The following is a 14529-nucleotide window of genomic DNA, read 5'->3' on the forward strand; positions in this document are numbered from 1 at the left end:
AATGAACCAAGAAAGGTATTTACAAAAGGATGGGGGGGGGGCTGGCAGGATGGCTCAGTGGGTAAAGGCGCTTGCTGCTGACCCTGACCACCTGAGTTCCAGCTCTAGGTCCCACAATGTGGAAGGAGAGAGCAGACCCCCTCAAGCTGTCTTCTGACCTCCACATGAACACATACTCTGTGGCACATGCTCCCCACTCCCCCCTACACACACTAATGGTTTTTAAGGGCATGGGCAAGAACTGATCGTCAGTAGTGATGCTCATCCTCAGTTCATCATCCAGGGGGGAAAAACCCACAATGCTTCTTTCTTCATATAAAGTGCCAAAAATATAAATATAACACGTCTGATATGGAGAGAAATCATTTATAAAATAGGAGAATATATAAATACACAATGCTGGTTGGTTTTTGTCAGCTTGACACAAGCCAGAGTCACCTGGGAAGAGGGAACATCAGTTGGGGAACTGCCTCCATCAGTTGGGGAACTGCCTCCATCAGATTGGACTGTGGGTAAGTCTGTAGGGCATTTCAATGGTTACTGACTAGTATGGGAGGGTCCAGCCCACTGTTTGGCAATGCTACTCCTGGGCAGGTGGTCCCAGGTTATGGAAGAAAGGCCTGTGGACAGCATTCCTCCATGTTTCCTGCCTCTGGTCCTGCCTGAGTTCCTGCCCTGACTTCCTCAGTGATGGATTGTGGTTGTCAAGTAAGCCAGATGAACGCTTCCTCCCCACATTGTTTTTGGTCATAGTGTTCATCACAGCAACAGAAAGCAAACTAAGATGCACACATATTTAATATTCTTCCAACATGGAGAAATTTCATGGTAAAAGGAAAAAAGGTCAAGTTTGATAGCATAAAAATCAAAACATCTTCAAGTGAAAAACTGAATAACTAGAGGAAGTGTGTGTGTGTGTGTGTGTGTGTGTGTGTGTGTTTGAGAAATCCAATGTTCAACTATTAATTTAACCAAGAGTTTTGTAAATTAATAAGACAATGATGAGCCCAATAGAAAACTAGTAAGAGTTACCCAAAAAAATGTACTAAATAATAAATGAAGAAATTTTTCAGCCTGCCTAAAGAGGTCTGTTTTCCATTTTAGAAGCCAGTGTGCAAGTCAGGGTTTGCATTACAAAAAGCAAAGGCATACTTAAAAAAACAGCCAGATGTTCTGGGGTCCTGGAGGCCATTACCTCCCAGGGCCTAAAGGGGACAAGAAAGAAAGAGCGGGACCCAGTGAGCCATGGTCAAGGAAGACAGGCCATTTGGGTGACAGACAGTCAAGAGACCAGGGAGGATAACACCCCATTGCTCCATCCTACAGTCAGTCACTGATTCTCTCAATAACTGAACTCAGTTTGGATCCAGAAGGTTGAGAGGTGGATGGCATTGTCTGAGGGATCAGCTCCCAGGACACCAGCATAGCTGACTTTGCGGACATGTGGCCTGAGCCGTCAGCAGGGCCTGTGGTCAAAAGACTCCCAGCTTGGTTTAATGCTGGGCTACTGCCACTTTGAAATTCTTACTAATTCTGGACAGGCTCCCTTTGTTTCATTTTAGCCAGAGACCCACGAAGTGTGTAACTGGTCCCAGGTGTGAAGCAAGGCAGAGAAGCAGAAATAGGCAAGAGGTAGAAAGCCTGTGCAACAAATATTCAAAAACAAAAAACAAACAAACAACAACAACAAAAAAAAACAGTGTGATGTAGGTGATCATGTCTGCTGCTGAAGGAAGGGCAGGCTAGCTTGGCAGTACACCAAAGTCCTTAAGCTGTGTCTACCTACCATTTAAACCAAAATTCAACCCCTAGGCAATTACATTAACAAGAAACCAAGTTATACAAGCCTCCAAACCAGCCATTCATTTAAGGATGGCTCATAATGCCACAGAGTAATGAGGCTCAGAGAGTCAAGAATTTCCCCAAAGTCACACAGATAATCACTTCCAAGGAAGCTCGATCCCAGTTTAAGCACAGTTTCCCTCAAATGTGGTGTCTTTCATTTTGCTTTGGTTGGAGGGGTGGGGTTGTTTTTGAGACAGGATCTGCTGTAGCCCAGCCTGGCCACACATTCAATGCATATGCTCCAGGCAGGCTTTGAATTCCTGATCATCCAACCTGTATGGCCCACATGATGGGCCCACAGAAACCAGCGCACTCAGTTTTCAAGCATTCTTAGTCATTCACCACCCACTCTCTCCCATGTGGTTGTCACTCAGTATTCACGGGGACCGGTTGCTTCCAGGAACCCTCATCGATACCAGAATATGTGGGTGCTTTTCCACGTTTTGTATAAACCCACTGCATTATAAGCACATAATAGATGCATGTGAGCATATTGTTTATGCTGGATTGTTTAGAAGACAATGAAAAGAGAAAAGGATCCACACATTTTCTGTAAAAATGTTATTTCTTTCAAGTATTTCCCATTCACAGACATGGAGGCTAACTGGTTCCCTTCAGGAATCAACATAGATGCAGAAAACAATTTCATGTATAAAGTAAGCAATGTGGATGATGCCATTGAAAGACTGAACATAATGCAAATTCTAATGAGAGGGAGTTGGTTAACTAGACTAAATGTTCATACAATGAAATTTTGTATTTCCACTTTAAAAAAAATGGTGTTTAGAATGGAATTTCCAATGACTTGTGCATGCAAGTTTTCTGTAGTCATGTGGGAAGAGTGTGGAATTAACTGAAAATGGTAGCACAGCTTAGTGTCAGTATCTGTATCGAGGTCTTAATTTCTTCATGTCTTTCTTCATCCTTCCATTTACAGTAATCAAGAGCCCTGAGCTCTTCCGACCTCAGCCCTGCTCTATCACAGGCGAGGCAAAAGAGGTTGGGGTTGCGGGGAGGCTTGCTCAGCACAGGAAGTATGCCAGCACTCAGGGTAGGAGCCAACGTTTTTCTCTTCTCCCCAGACCGGATCTCCCCAGCCTGACACCCAGCCAGAGATGCTGTCCACGGAGACGTGGCCAGGCCAGTGCAGAACCTCTCTAATTGTCTAGGAAGAACACCCATGAAGCATGCTCTCTAACAGACAGACAGCTGTCACCTTGGTTTACCCTTGATAACCCAGGAAGGACCCAGCCCCCTAGACTCCCCCACAGCAGTGACAGTCCTGATATTCAGGAGCAGTTAAGCCCTTGTGGTGGTTTCGATGATAACATCCCCTGGAGGCTCGTGTATTTGAACATCCCTGGGTGGTAACGCTGCTTGAGGAGGCTTAGGAGGTGTGGTCTTGTTGGAGGGAGTATGAGAGGCAGGCTTGAGAGTTTAAAGACTCCCATTTCCAGTCTCTCCCTGCTCTGTGCTTGTGGTTCAAGATGTGTGAGCTCTCAGCAGGCTGTTCCTGACACCATGACTATTTGCTGTCTCCTCCTGCCATCGTGGACTCTAACCCCTGGAACTATAAACCAGAATAAATGCATTCTTTAAGTAGCCTTGGTCATGGTGTTTTGTCACAGCAACAGAAAAGGAACTAATACAACCCTGTTCCCGAAGATATTTTGGTAAGGTACTCACTGGTCGAGTTGCTGCGTGTCCTTTGGTGGCAGGCTTTAGGGAACAGGAAGCTGCTACTTTGTGTTTCTGGTTTTCCAGTCTTTTCTTTAGAGGAAGTTGCAGAAGGTTCCTGTGAAAACAGTTTCCATCTTTTTCATTCAGCAGATTAAGAGTCGAAATGTAGGCTTAGCATAATGGGGCCTTGGTTGGCATGGACCAGAGGAATATCTCTTGATTTGCCTGTATCTCTACTGAAATAGACGCTTTGGGGACTGCAATTTAGGACCATTGGTAACCAGTTATTCACAGAGAAACATCTATTTAATTAAAAGGTACTTAACAAATAGAAATGCCATAGCTATCAAATGCAGCAAATGTTGAGTGCATATGTCAGGGTCACGATTACACACAGGGAATCCAACCCTAGTCAGGACAGACAAGGACCTGACGTCGGATAACTGGCATTTTAGTAAAGAATGGCTAACAGGAAACACAGGTGAAAGGTCACTACAGAGAACGGCAAGTGTTCCGTCTAAAGGATTAGAGAGTGGCCTGAACTCTCAGAGAGCCTTGAAGACCTGTACTGGGGATGATGGCGGTGCTCTGCCATCCTGAGACAGGACTCACAAAATTGCTGTTGAACTAGTATAGCGTTTTCAAGTATTGAACCATTCATGTATTCTTCTGGGCATTGTGATTTTATTATATTGCTGATTTCTATTTGCCAGCATTTAATTTAGAACCTTAAAAGTCAATACCAAGTCAAATTGTTTACGATTCTCTTTTATTTCTGCCTTACCATATTGAATGGTTTTACTTTTCTTTATAGCAATGACTTTATGTGAATAGTTTCTAGGGCTAGGAAGAGGGCTCAATCTGGAAAGTGCTTGCCGCACAAGGATGAGGACTTCAGTCTGGATTCCCAGCACCATATAAAAAGCCAGGTGTAGCAGCTTATGCCTGTAATCTCAGTGCTGGGGAAGTAGAGGCAGGTGGACCCCTGGCACTCACTGGCCAAGTCTTGCTGGATCAGTGAGCTCCAGGTTCAGCTTGAGATCTTGTCTCCAAAATATAAGGTGTAGAGTCAATGAGGAAGATAGGCAATGTTGACTTCTGATCTCTGCACGTACACACAGGTACACACACACACACACACACACACACACACACACACACACACACACACACAGAGTTTCCATTGTACTGAGTATGTTAAACATTTCTCTATCAGGGTGAAAGAAACGATACAACTCTTCCCCGTGTGAGCGAAGCATCTGGAAGAACTACTCTCTTTCCTCTCCTTTCTCTGAGATATTAGAAGTGAATGGTGAGGGGCACAGAAGTCGGCAGCGAGGGTGAAGGGATCACTTTACTTCACTCCTGGGTCTGTTCTATTTTGTAACTTTATAAAGACTGTGACAATTTATGAGTTACATTGGTTTCATCACTGACTACTGCAACTGTGTGTGTGGGGGGGTGTGGGGGTGTGGGGGTGTGTTTCAAGGAAGCGGTAGATGGGAAACTCTCTAAACAGAAGCGTGTCTATGGCTGTCAGATTTGAGTAACTAGGTAATTGACTTTTGGATACTTGCCATTGGACTGGGAAGCACAGCTATAGGTAGCTTAGATGTTTAGGGGCAGACACTTAGTGTTGCAGTGTCCTGGAGACCCCTAGTCTATCTCACATGACTACCTTTTTGAGAAAGCAGGTATGCCAGGGGCCATATTAATTCTATATGTTGAGTAGGTACATATCCAGCACCTGGTGTGTAGCCAGAGCACAGAGAGACTCCCCCTCTGCTCTGCCTCTCACCGGGTACCACCGGCCTCACCACCGCTAGCAGGCTGGCATGGACAACACTGCTGGCATCTCCCCACTTGTTCCAGGGCTTCCCTCTTCTGTCATTGATGATGGCAGCCTAGTGAGCCTTCCTGACTCCAGTTCTACCTGAGCTGTGACATACAGAAACTTCTCACTGGTTCCAGAGCACAGTTAGTCCCCTTCCGTGGCAGCTGTTCAGACAACTGTTTCTCCCGAGGTATATATTCCTTTTGGGGTTTTGAAAGAATTTTCTGCCCAGTGGCGGAGTTAACCAGGTGAGCTTTGTAAGCAATTGAATGCAAAAGTCCACTCAAAAATAAAGCTATATCCAATTTGACACAAGAACTCATGCAAGAAACCACAAATCAATTCCCTTTTATTTCCTGTGTAAGCCAATGTGAAAATCGGATATTTAGTCTGGGCAGATTCCTAGGCCGTCATTTTTCTTTTTAGCAACAGATGGCACTGTGTTAGCCCCAACAATGTAACTTTTAACTGCACATTATTTAACTGCACTAACCCAGGAAATTTTTTAAAAGCTTACAAAAGGTGTGATTATATACAGTAGGCGATTGATTTAGTCGAATTCTTGAGACTCTGATTCTCAAAATTAAGTATATGAACTACTTCTTTGAGCACACGGAAAGCTCCAACCTCATATCCAAAAGATGCTTCTTAATTACAGTAGTGGGAGAGGTCATGTCCCGACTCTAATGTGAAGACTTCCATCCAGTACCAGCTTCATTTCTTGTGCCCCAGTGAGACAACGAAAGGAGCAATGTACTGTGGCCTTGGGACATCTGCAGGCCTGCTAAGCACAGCAACTAACTGGTCTACCTGTCCAAGGGCGACCCTTATTCCTGAAGTACCATTGAGACATGTATTCAGACTGTATATCCCCACTTCTAGATGTCTAATAGCATGAAAGGAAATAAGACATACATGCTAAACTTCTTTTAAATTAATGTTTAAAAGAGGTTTTTTTTAGTGAAACTATACTTGTGTTATCTATAACTTTGAAAGTATTTTATAATAATCTGACTATAATCATGTAAAAAATACACTGAAAGGGGCTAGAAATAGATGCAGTAAAATAGCAACATTCGTTCCACAAACATTTGCTAGGAACTTACCACGTACTGGGCTCTCCTCCTGGTTCTGAGAATACACAATAGGCAAGACATGCAAGACACTGTTCTCATCAATTGGCAAAAATGATTTGAATGATGACGCCATGTCTGCTTTTTCCTTTCTTCTTGTTTTAGATGTGTGTGTACCTATGTGGGCATGTGTGTGTGGAGACAACTCAGGTGTCATTCCTCAAGAGCTGTTCCTCTTGTTTTGGGGGACATCGTTTCTCAATGATCTGAAATTCATTAGGTAGGCTGGCTGGTGAGCAAGCCCGGGCGATCCACTGTCCTCACTCCTCAGTGCTGGATTACAGGTTCACACCACCAAACCCCGCCTTTTCTTTTTTTTTAATGTAGGCTCTAGGGGTTTGAACTGAGGTCCCCCTGCACATGCAGCAAGCCCTATCCTGGTAGCTAGTGTCCCAGGCCTTTTCCCCCTTTTGAGATCGGGTCTCATGTAGCCCAGGCTGAGCTTTAACTCAATATATAGCTAAGGATACCTTGAACTTCTGATCCTCCTGAGTACTGGGATTATAGGCCCAAGCCAGGACACCCAGTTTAACTATATATCTATATATATATATATTTATATTATATATAATATAATTAATATATATTATGTTATAATATAAAATATATATTATATAATATATTATGTATGTGGGTGTTTTGCCTATATATATTATGTATGTGGGTGTTTTGCCTATATATATACACAATAAATATACATACATAATAAAAATAAATAAATCTCAAAACAAGTGTTTTTTAAGATGTCAAACTCGGTGGCCTCCTAAACGTGTGGCAAGATGGATGATGGGGTCATGAGACCAGCATGACTCTAGACTTCTCGTGTCATTGCTCAGACTCAGTTTCCTTTCCTGGAAGCTGAGGGGTCTGTTAACCACCCCTCACCACCACTTTCGGCTCTGTATTTGTGAATGCAACTGATGATTATGTTTCAAGCTTCCCGGGTTGCTTCCCTTTCTGAAATGATCACACATCAGAAAATGATTCACAAGACTCAAACTGCTTCCCTCGGCTCCCAGGGGAGCCTGGCCACTCTTGGACCAGCCTGTCCTGGGTGGGGCAGCTTCTCATCAAAGGAGTCTCTGTAGGAGCCCCGAGAGCAATTCCGCAGAGGCTTCCCTCTGCAGTCCACAGAACAGAACACTTCTGTTCCTGCTCCCAAGGTGGGGCTTCTCTCCATGCTGGGGCTTTGTCACCGCGGTCAAAGGGCTAACTCAGTCATTGGAACACACTTCCCCTTGTTCTCATCAGAGACCGTGGCCATGGCAGCCATTCTGTGGGCAATGCACCTCACCATTACCTAGACACCGTCTCTGCACCAAACCAACCCCAGTGGGACTAAACGGCCTCAGGGTCCACTGTCCAGGAGGCTCTTCAGAGTACTTTAGCCAACATTAAGATCAGTCATGCATTGCTTCTAGGAACAAACAGCCAACTCTAAAAGCAGAAAGCTATGCAGTCCTCGTGGAATGAGAGGATGAACCCAGAATGGTAGTGAGGGATTTGGGGGCATCGTGTCCTACAAGCAAAATGATTCCAGAGCCTAGACTCCTCCCAAGGCTTACGAGTCCCATTGCGCCACTGGGAGAGCTCATTTTGCATGTGGACTGCTAGCTGGCATCAGGGACAAGCTTGACACTTCTGGAGCTTGCTGGCTGCATTCCTCCTCGATGGAAACTTTTCTGTTTTCTTTTGAACAGAGTTGCTGTGACTGCTGCCTCTTTGGGAACCACACAACATAACCCAACCCTCCCAGCAAGGTCCATTGCCTGTGGTTGGGTTAATACTGCGGCAACAGGCTTGGATCTTTAAGTCACAAGGACACATGAGCAGGCTCCAGCAGATCGGTCTGGGGCAGCCACCTGGTCACACAGATGGCGTTGCCTATCTGCTAGTCTCAAGGGGAAGGGACAGACACAGCCAGGACTTCCCTCTGATGTCCATTCCCCTTATCCACGGCATGACCACTGTCACCAAGTCCTTCTACCTCCGCCTTCTCAAGCCTCCCCAGCACACCACTCTCAGTCTGTCACAGTTCAAGGTCCCGGCCCACACCAGCCTACTACAGTGGTCTCTGATATCTCGCAAAGAGTATTGCTAACAAATGATGCCAGGACAGACACCTTTCCACATGAAGAGTGCAAGTTGGACTCCCTTCTCACACCATACACACAAAGTAACTCAACAAGATCCTTATGTCTATAAGAAAGAAACATAAAACTCTAAGAAGAAAATCAGGCAAAGGGAAATGTAAGCCAGATCAAGGCTCCCTCCCCCCCCCCCATGAGCTGCCATTGGCAGTGGAGTTTGTCACAGCGCCAGAAAGGAAACAGCAGTAGTCATCCAAGACATGTCAGTCAAAGCCATGGTGAGACCCTACTTCACACCAGCCACAAGGGCTATGGCCACACCCCCACTATTCCTACCAGTACAGAGAAGACCCACAAAATCGGTCCAGAGGCTTTGGGAGGTGCCCCAGTGAGAAAAGTGCTTTCCTTGAAAACACCAGTACCTAAACTCAGCCTCCAGCCTGACACGATGGCACACAACTCGAATGCCGCTGCTGGGAAGGTGGCCATCCTTGGGGTTTGAGGGACAGCCTAGACTACACAGAGAGTTCCCTACCAATGACAGACCCTGTCCCAGAAAGCAAGGCGTTTTCTCTCATACTCAGGTCCTATCCTGAATGTATACATGCACATATGTGGACAGTTGTAAGTGTGGGTACAGTGTGCTATTTAGAAAGGGGGTCAAGAAAGGGCGCTATTAGGTGAAGGGGAAGAGCAGAATACATGCGAAGGGACACAGCGTTGTGGAAGAGGATGTACAGCTGACGTTTTTTATACTTTCAACTTTATTGTTGGTCTTTGGAGGGGCAGGTGATGATTAAGTGTATACAAATGCAATTGATAAGTGAGAGTATAAAACTCTAATCCAAGCACCACAATTTCAGAATGGCCGTTCTGTTTCCTGAGATGTATAGAGCTGAGGGCTGGACAAGTCTTTGAGTGGCTACCTTAATCTAGCTGTGTGATATTTTCACTTTAGGGTTCATGGCAATAAAGTAATTTTATAATAAAAGAAAAGAAAGTCCTCAAAAGATGAGTTCAACTATATGGATGGATTACATCGTATCACCACCACTGGGCCTGTCAGTGAAAAGTGCTGGTAAAAGTTACCTGTTTGTGTTATAGGAGTGATGTAAGAATCAGGCAGACAGCATGGGCTTTCAGCCTCCATCCATCTGCATCAGAACCATGTGGATGTCATGGTACTGCGAATGAAAATGGGGTGACTAAGTTCTTCAAATCTGTTCCGGGTTTTAAAGAACCGGGAACAACTCCATTAACTTCTTCGTATCTACCAGCTAGTTGTCTCACTTGTGTATTAAAATATTTTTGAATGCATAAAAAATAAGGTAGATAGCACCTGAGAAATGACACCCTAGGCTGACCTGGAGCTTGCACATGAATTTGCAACCAGGTGGGCCTGCACACACCCACACACATGAATCTGCATATGTGTGAACACATATACAGATAACCATACATATATACAATGTTTTTTTAGTCTCATACTAATGGTAGAAATGTAAGGCAGTGAAACTGCTATGGAAAACCTGTTGAAGATTTGACAAGAAAAAATTTTTGTTTTGTTGTGATTTTTCAAGATATGGTCTCTTTATGTAGCTCTGGATATTCTGGAACTTGCTATGTAGACAAGGTTGGCCTCTAACTCATAGAGATCCACCTGCCTCTGCCTCCCAGGTGCTGGGATTAAAAGCATGTGCCACCAACCCTGGCACCATTTGTCAAAAATTTTAATCATCAGTATCATCCAACAATTACACTCTTAGGTATATACTCAAGAGAAATGAAAATACATACCCATGTTTAAAAAGACTTACACAAATTCTCAAAGAGGGAGTATTCATAATATCCCAAAATAAGAAAATATTCAGTGTTGATTAAATGATAGATGGGTGACTGGAATATGGTATGTTCATATATTATAATATCGTATGTCAATTAGAAGTAATAAAGGGCTAACACAGTCTGCAACACAGATGACTGGAAGTCACAGTAATCAAAATAAAACAGTGTAAAACATCACACTATGTGTGATTCCATTTATGAAATGTCCAGAGCTATGCTGATAGGAATAGAGTAGGTATGATCATAGTCTTTGAAGCTCATGGTCTTATGTTGTACAGGGATGGGACAGATGTGTGGGCTCTGGGGAATTGCTAAAGCCTATGGAGTTTCTTTTGAGGTGGTAAATGGTTTTAAAGTTAGCAGTGATGGTTGTACAATTCCACAGACATGCTGAAACCACAGAATATTACACATTTAATTCTATGATACATGAATTGTGTAATGAAACTACCCAAAGAGAACCAGAATGGTGGTCTGCACCTACAATCCTAGAATTCAGGGGTCTGAGACAGATATTTCTTAAACCACCCACGAGTTCAAGGTTAGCCTGTATTACATAGCAAGATCCTATACTATCTAACACACACACATACACACACACACACACACACACACACACACACACACACACACACAGAGTTTCAGAGAGTTCAGCAAATTAAATAGCACCTGTGATGGCCATCAAGAACCCTAATATTCATTCTTCAAGGAATACCAACCCACATCCAATACCAACTCACATCCCAACTGATTCTCAACTCCATCTCTTCACATTCTCAAATTTTATTATATAAAATAATTGTATAAAACACATACGGATGTTCGTACAATAATTGTATAAAACACACATAGGTGTTTGTTCATCACCACACCTGTAAAACAGAAGACCCTGGTAGGTGGGGAGTTCAAGGACAGGGGAGGATCATGCATTCCCTAGTGTGGTGACCACTGACTGTGACCCTTCAGCTAGAAACAAGTAACTGTCTTAAATGAGCTGAAAACCTAACAATGAAAAAGCAGCCATAACAAGCATAGCCAGAGGTGGCTGGCTACATGAAAGGCTGCATGATAGCTTTTTGAGGAATAAGCAAAGCCCAGAATCTGCTGTGGTTCTGAGATCATTTGCTGAGTGACTGTATTTGAATTTTGCTGTTTGTAGCCTTATGGGATGCAAAGAGCAAGAGAAATCTCAGTCTCTTCCTAAGACCAGAGCTTAACAGGACATTCTTTCTGCATCGAGAGGGCAATTCAAAGGATTATCTCCTTATTTTAAGTGTGAAATAGAATGAATTCATGCCACCCCTGAGGAAATGAAAGGAAATTATAGTCCGGATATAGCCCTCAAGGGAAGGGGGAATCTCCTGAGAACTGTCGACTACCAGTAAGCACGTGTAGGAACCACAGTCCTAACAGATGCCACATGGGTGCCTTAAAACCCTTCAGACAAGAGGAGGGTTGTAAGGGTTGATTCTGCTCCAGCCCAGTGATGCCCCAACTACCCCCACAGGAGCAAATTTGAATCTTCTGTGAAAGAGCCAGCACTGCCTGGAGCCCTCCAAACACCCATGGAGAAAGTGGTGGGACATAGGAGTCATCAGAGAAAACAGTTAAGTAAAAATAAAACTCACCGGAACATGTTCTGATGAGAGAAAGCCTCGAGAACCACACACACGAAAGCCAGACCCGTGCAGGCTGCACACTGCACAGTGGCCACAGACTGCAAAATCAACACACTTCATGTTGACTTTAAAGCTTTAAAGACATTTGGGAAGTGATTAAAAATTCAGAGCAGCAACTAAAGGTTCTCAGCAGACTCAAAAATGAATTAATATTCAGAAGTAAACAGGCCTAAGAGAGTCTTTAGACAGCACTGAGGGGAAGACAGGGGAGCTGAGACACAGGTTTGAAAAAGGCCCAGATGGCAACACAAAGATTTGAAAAATACGAATGGGAGCTTAAAATAGCATGTCAGACAGTGACCAGCCAGCCATATATATATATATATATATATATATATATATATATATATATATATATATATATATATATATAGAGAGAGAGAGAGAGAGAGAGAGAGAGAGGGAGAGCAATAAATCTGGGCACAAAGACCAGGTTAAAAATTTTAGTGGAAATGACAGGTGAAGTGTTGGGCAAAAAGTTCTCTACACAATAAAATTCATCAACTTCTAGGTGTTCCAGTTATTCACCGATGATGCATTCTAAGATCTCCAAATGGTCACTGAAAAGAATAGATGGCATATAAATATATATATATTAAAATATAAAATATATATATATTTCATTTGCTGCCATACACACACACACACACATACATACACACACACGCATGTGTGTGTGTGTGTTTATATATATGGCAGCAAATGAAAAAGCAGCGAATGAAACTTGACATCTTCCTCTAGCCTCCCTCTGCACACGCAGCTGCAAAACACCACACAAACATAAACCACATACACACAAATTAATTGTTAGGAGCAGCAGGCGGAGAGAAATGAGAAACTATCTTCCAACAGGAAACAATTAACTCACTTCTCAGCAGGAACTGTGTAAGACAAACAACAGGAAACAAGTCATTAAAAACCATATGTGTGTGTACTTATGTCTGTGGAGTGGGGTGGGGTGGGGTTAAAAATAAAAAGAAGAAAAATGAGATTAAAATATGGGTGCCTAAAAACATGTACATACAAGCAACACCAAACAGATGCAGGAGGTTGTGTCCGTATGTTAATTCATTTATATATATATATATGTGTGTGTGTGTGTGTGTGTGTGTGTGTGTGTGTGTGTGTGTGTGTAATGAATAATTAAATACAAATAATTAAAGAAAAAGAGGCCAAATTTGAGAAGGGGTGGGAGATACAAAAGGATTTGTAGGGGAGTTGGTGTTAATACAGTATACATATATAAAATTAAAAATAAAATAAAACTAAAACTTTAACAAAAAAGAAGAAATAAATGCTAAGCAAAGTAAAACTGGTACACTTTATAGAAAAAACTGATTTATTTTTATATTATGTATATAAGTGTTTTTCCTGTATGTATATGCACCTAGTGTATGCCAGTTGCCCACAGAAGTCAGAAGAAGTACTGGATCCCCTGGAACTGGAGTTACAGATGGCTGTGGTTTTCTGCAGGGGTGCTGGGAATTGAACTTGGGTCCTGTGGCAGCTTGAATGTAATTGGCCCCCATAATCTCATAGGGAGTGGCACTATTAGGAGGCTTTGTTGGAGTGGATATGGCCGTGATATAGGAAGTATATCACTGTGGAGGCGGGCTTTGAAGTTTTCTATGCTTGGAATACCACCTAGTGAGTCAGTTGACTTCCTGTTGCCTGCAAGATACAGGACTCTTGGCTATTCCTCCAGCACCATGTCTGCCTGCATGATGCCATGCTCCCCACCGTAATGATAATGGACTGAACCTCTGGAAGTAAGCCACCCCAATTAAATGTTTCCTTTATAAGAGTTGCCATGGTTATGGTATCTCTTCACAGCAATAAAAACACTAATTAAGACAGGTCCTCTGTAAGAACAGAAAGTGCTCTTAACCTCTGAATCATCTCTCCAGCCCATATTAAGCTGATTATTTTATTTTAAAAATTAATAGTAATTGATCTGCTAAATAATAACATATTCAAATCACAAAATAAATAAATAAGTCTGAATGTGCTCACCCACATAGTACAGCCTCACAAATGGCTAACACAACTAAAAGGAAAATAGAAGGCAATACCTTTAGCCCTCTGTATTAGTCACTTTTTGGTTGCTGTGATAAAGCAACATGACCAAGGCAGCTTACCATAGGAAAGGTGCACTTGGGCTCATGGTTCCAACAGATAAGGGTCCTTCATGATGTGGAAATGTGGCAGCAGGCAGTAGGCTGCCATAGGATGCTGGGAGCTGACATCTTGAGCCACAAGCAGGAAGCAGCGAGACTGAACTGGGAATGGTTCCAGACCATTCCAAGTCCAACCCCAGGGACTTACTTCCTCTTAAGCCTGCCCAAACAGCCCCACCCCCTGGGACCAAGTATTCAAGTGCCAAAGTCCATGAGGACATTCTCGTTCAAACCTTAAGAAACTGA

The 14529-nt window shown here is 43.2% G+C and overlaps 1 protein-coding gene across 2 annotated transcripts in view; it reads right to left on the reverse strand.

The window, feature by feature from the left end:
* Il16 (interleukin 16) overlaps positions 1 to 14529 on the reverse strand; it is a 95487-nt gene that overhangs the window by 42817 nt on the left and 38141 nt on the right. For both annotated transcript variants that reach the window (XM_016008530.3, XM_076546411.1), the window contains exon 3: positions 3532 to 3640. In XM_016008530.3, coding sequence (XP_015864016.3) covers positions 3532 to 3640 — 109 coding nt within the window. The remainder of the gene's footprint in view (positions 1 to 3531; positions 3641 to 14529) is intronic.

Source organism: Peromyscus maniculatus, chromosome 1 (genome assembly GCF_049852395.1).
Source record: "Peromyscus maniculatus bairdii isolate BWxNUB_F1_BW_parent chromosome 1, HU_Pman_BW_mat_3.1, whole genome shotgun sequence".
Lineage (NCBI taxonomy): Eukaryota > Metazoa > Chordata > Mammalia > Rodentia > Cricetidae > Peromyscus > Peromyscus maniculatus.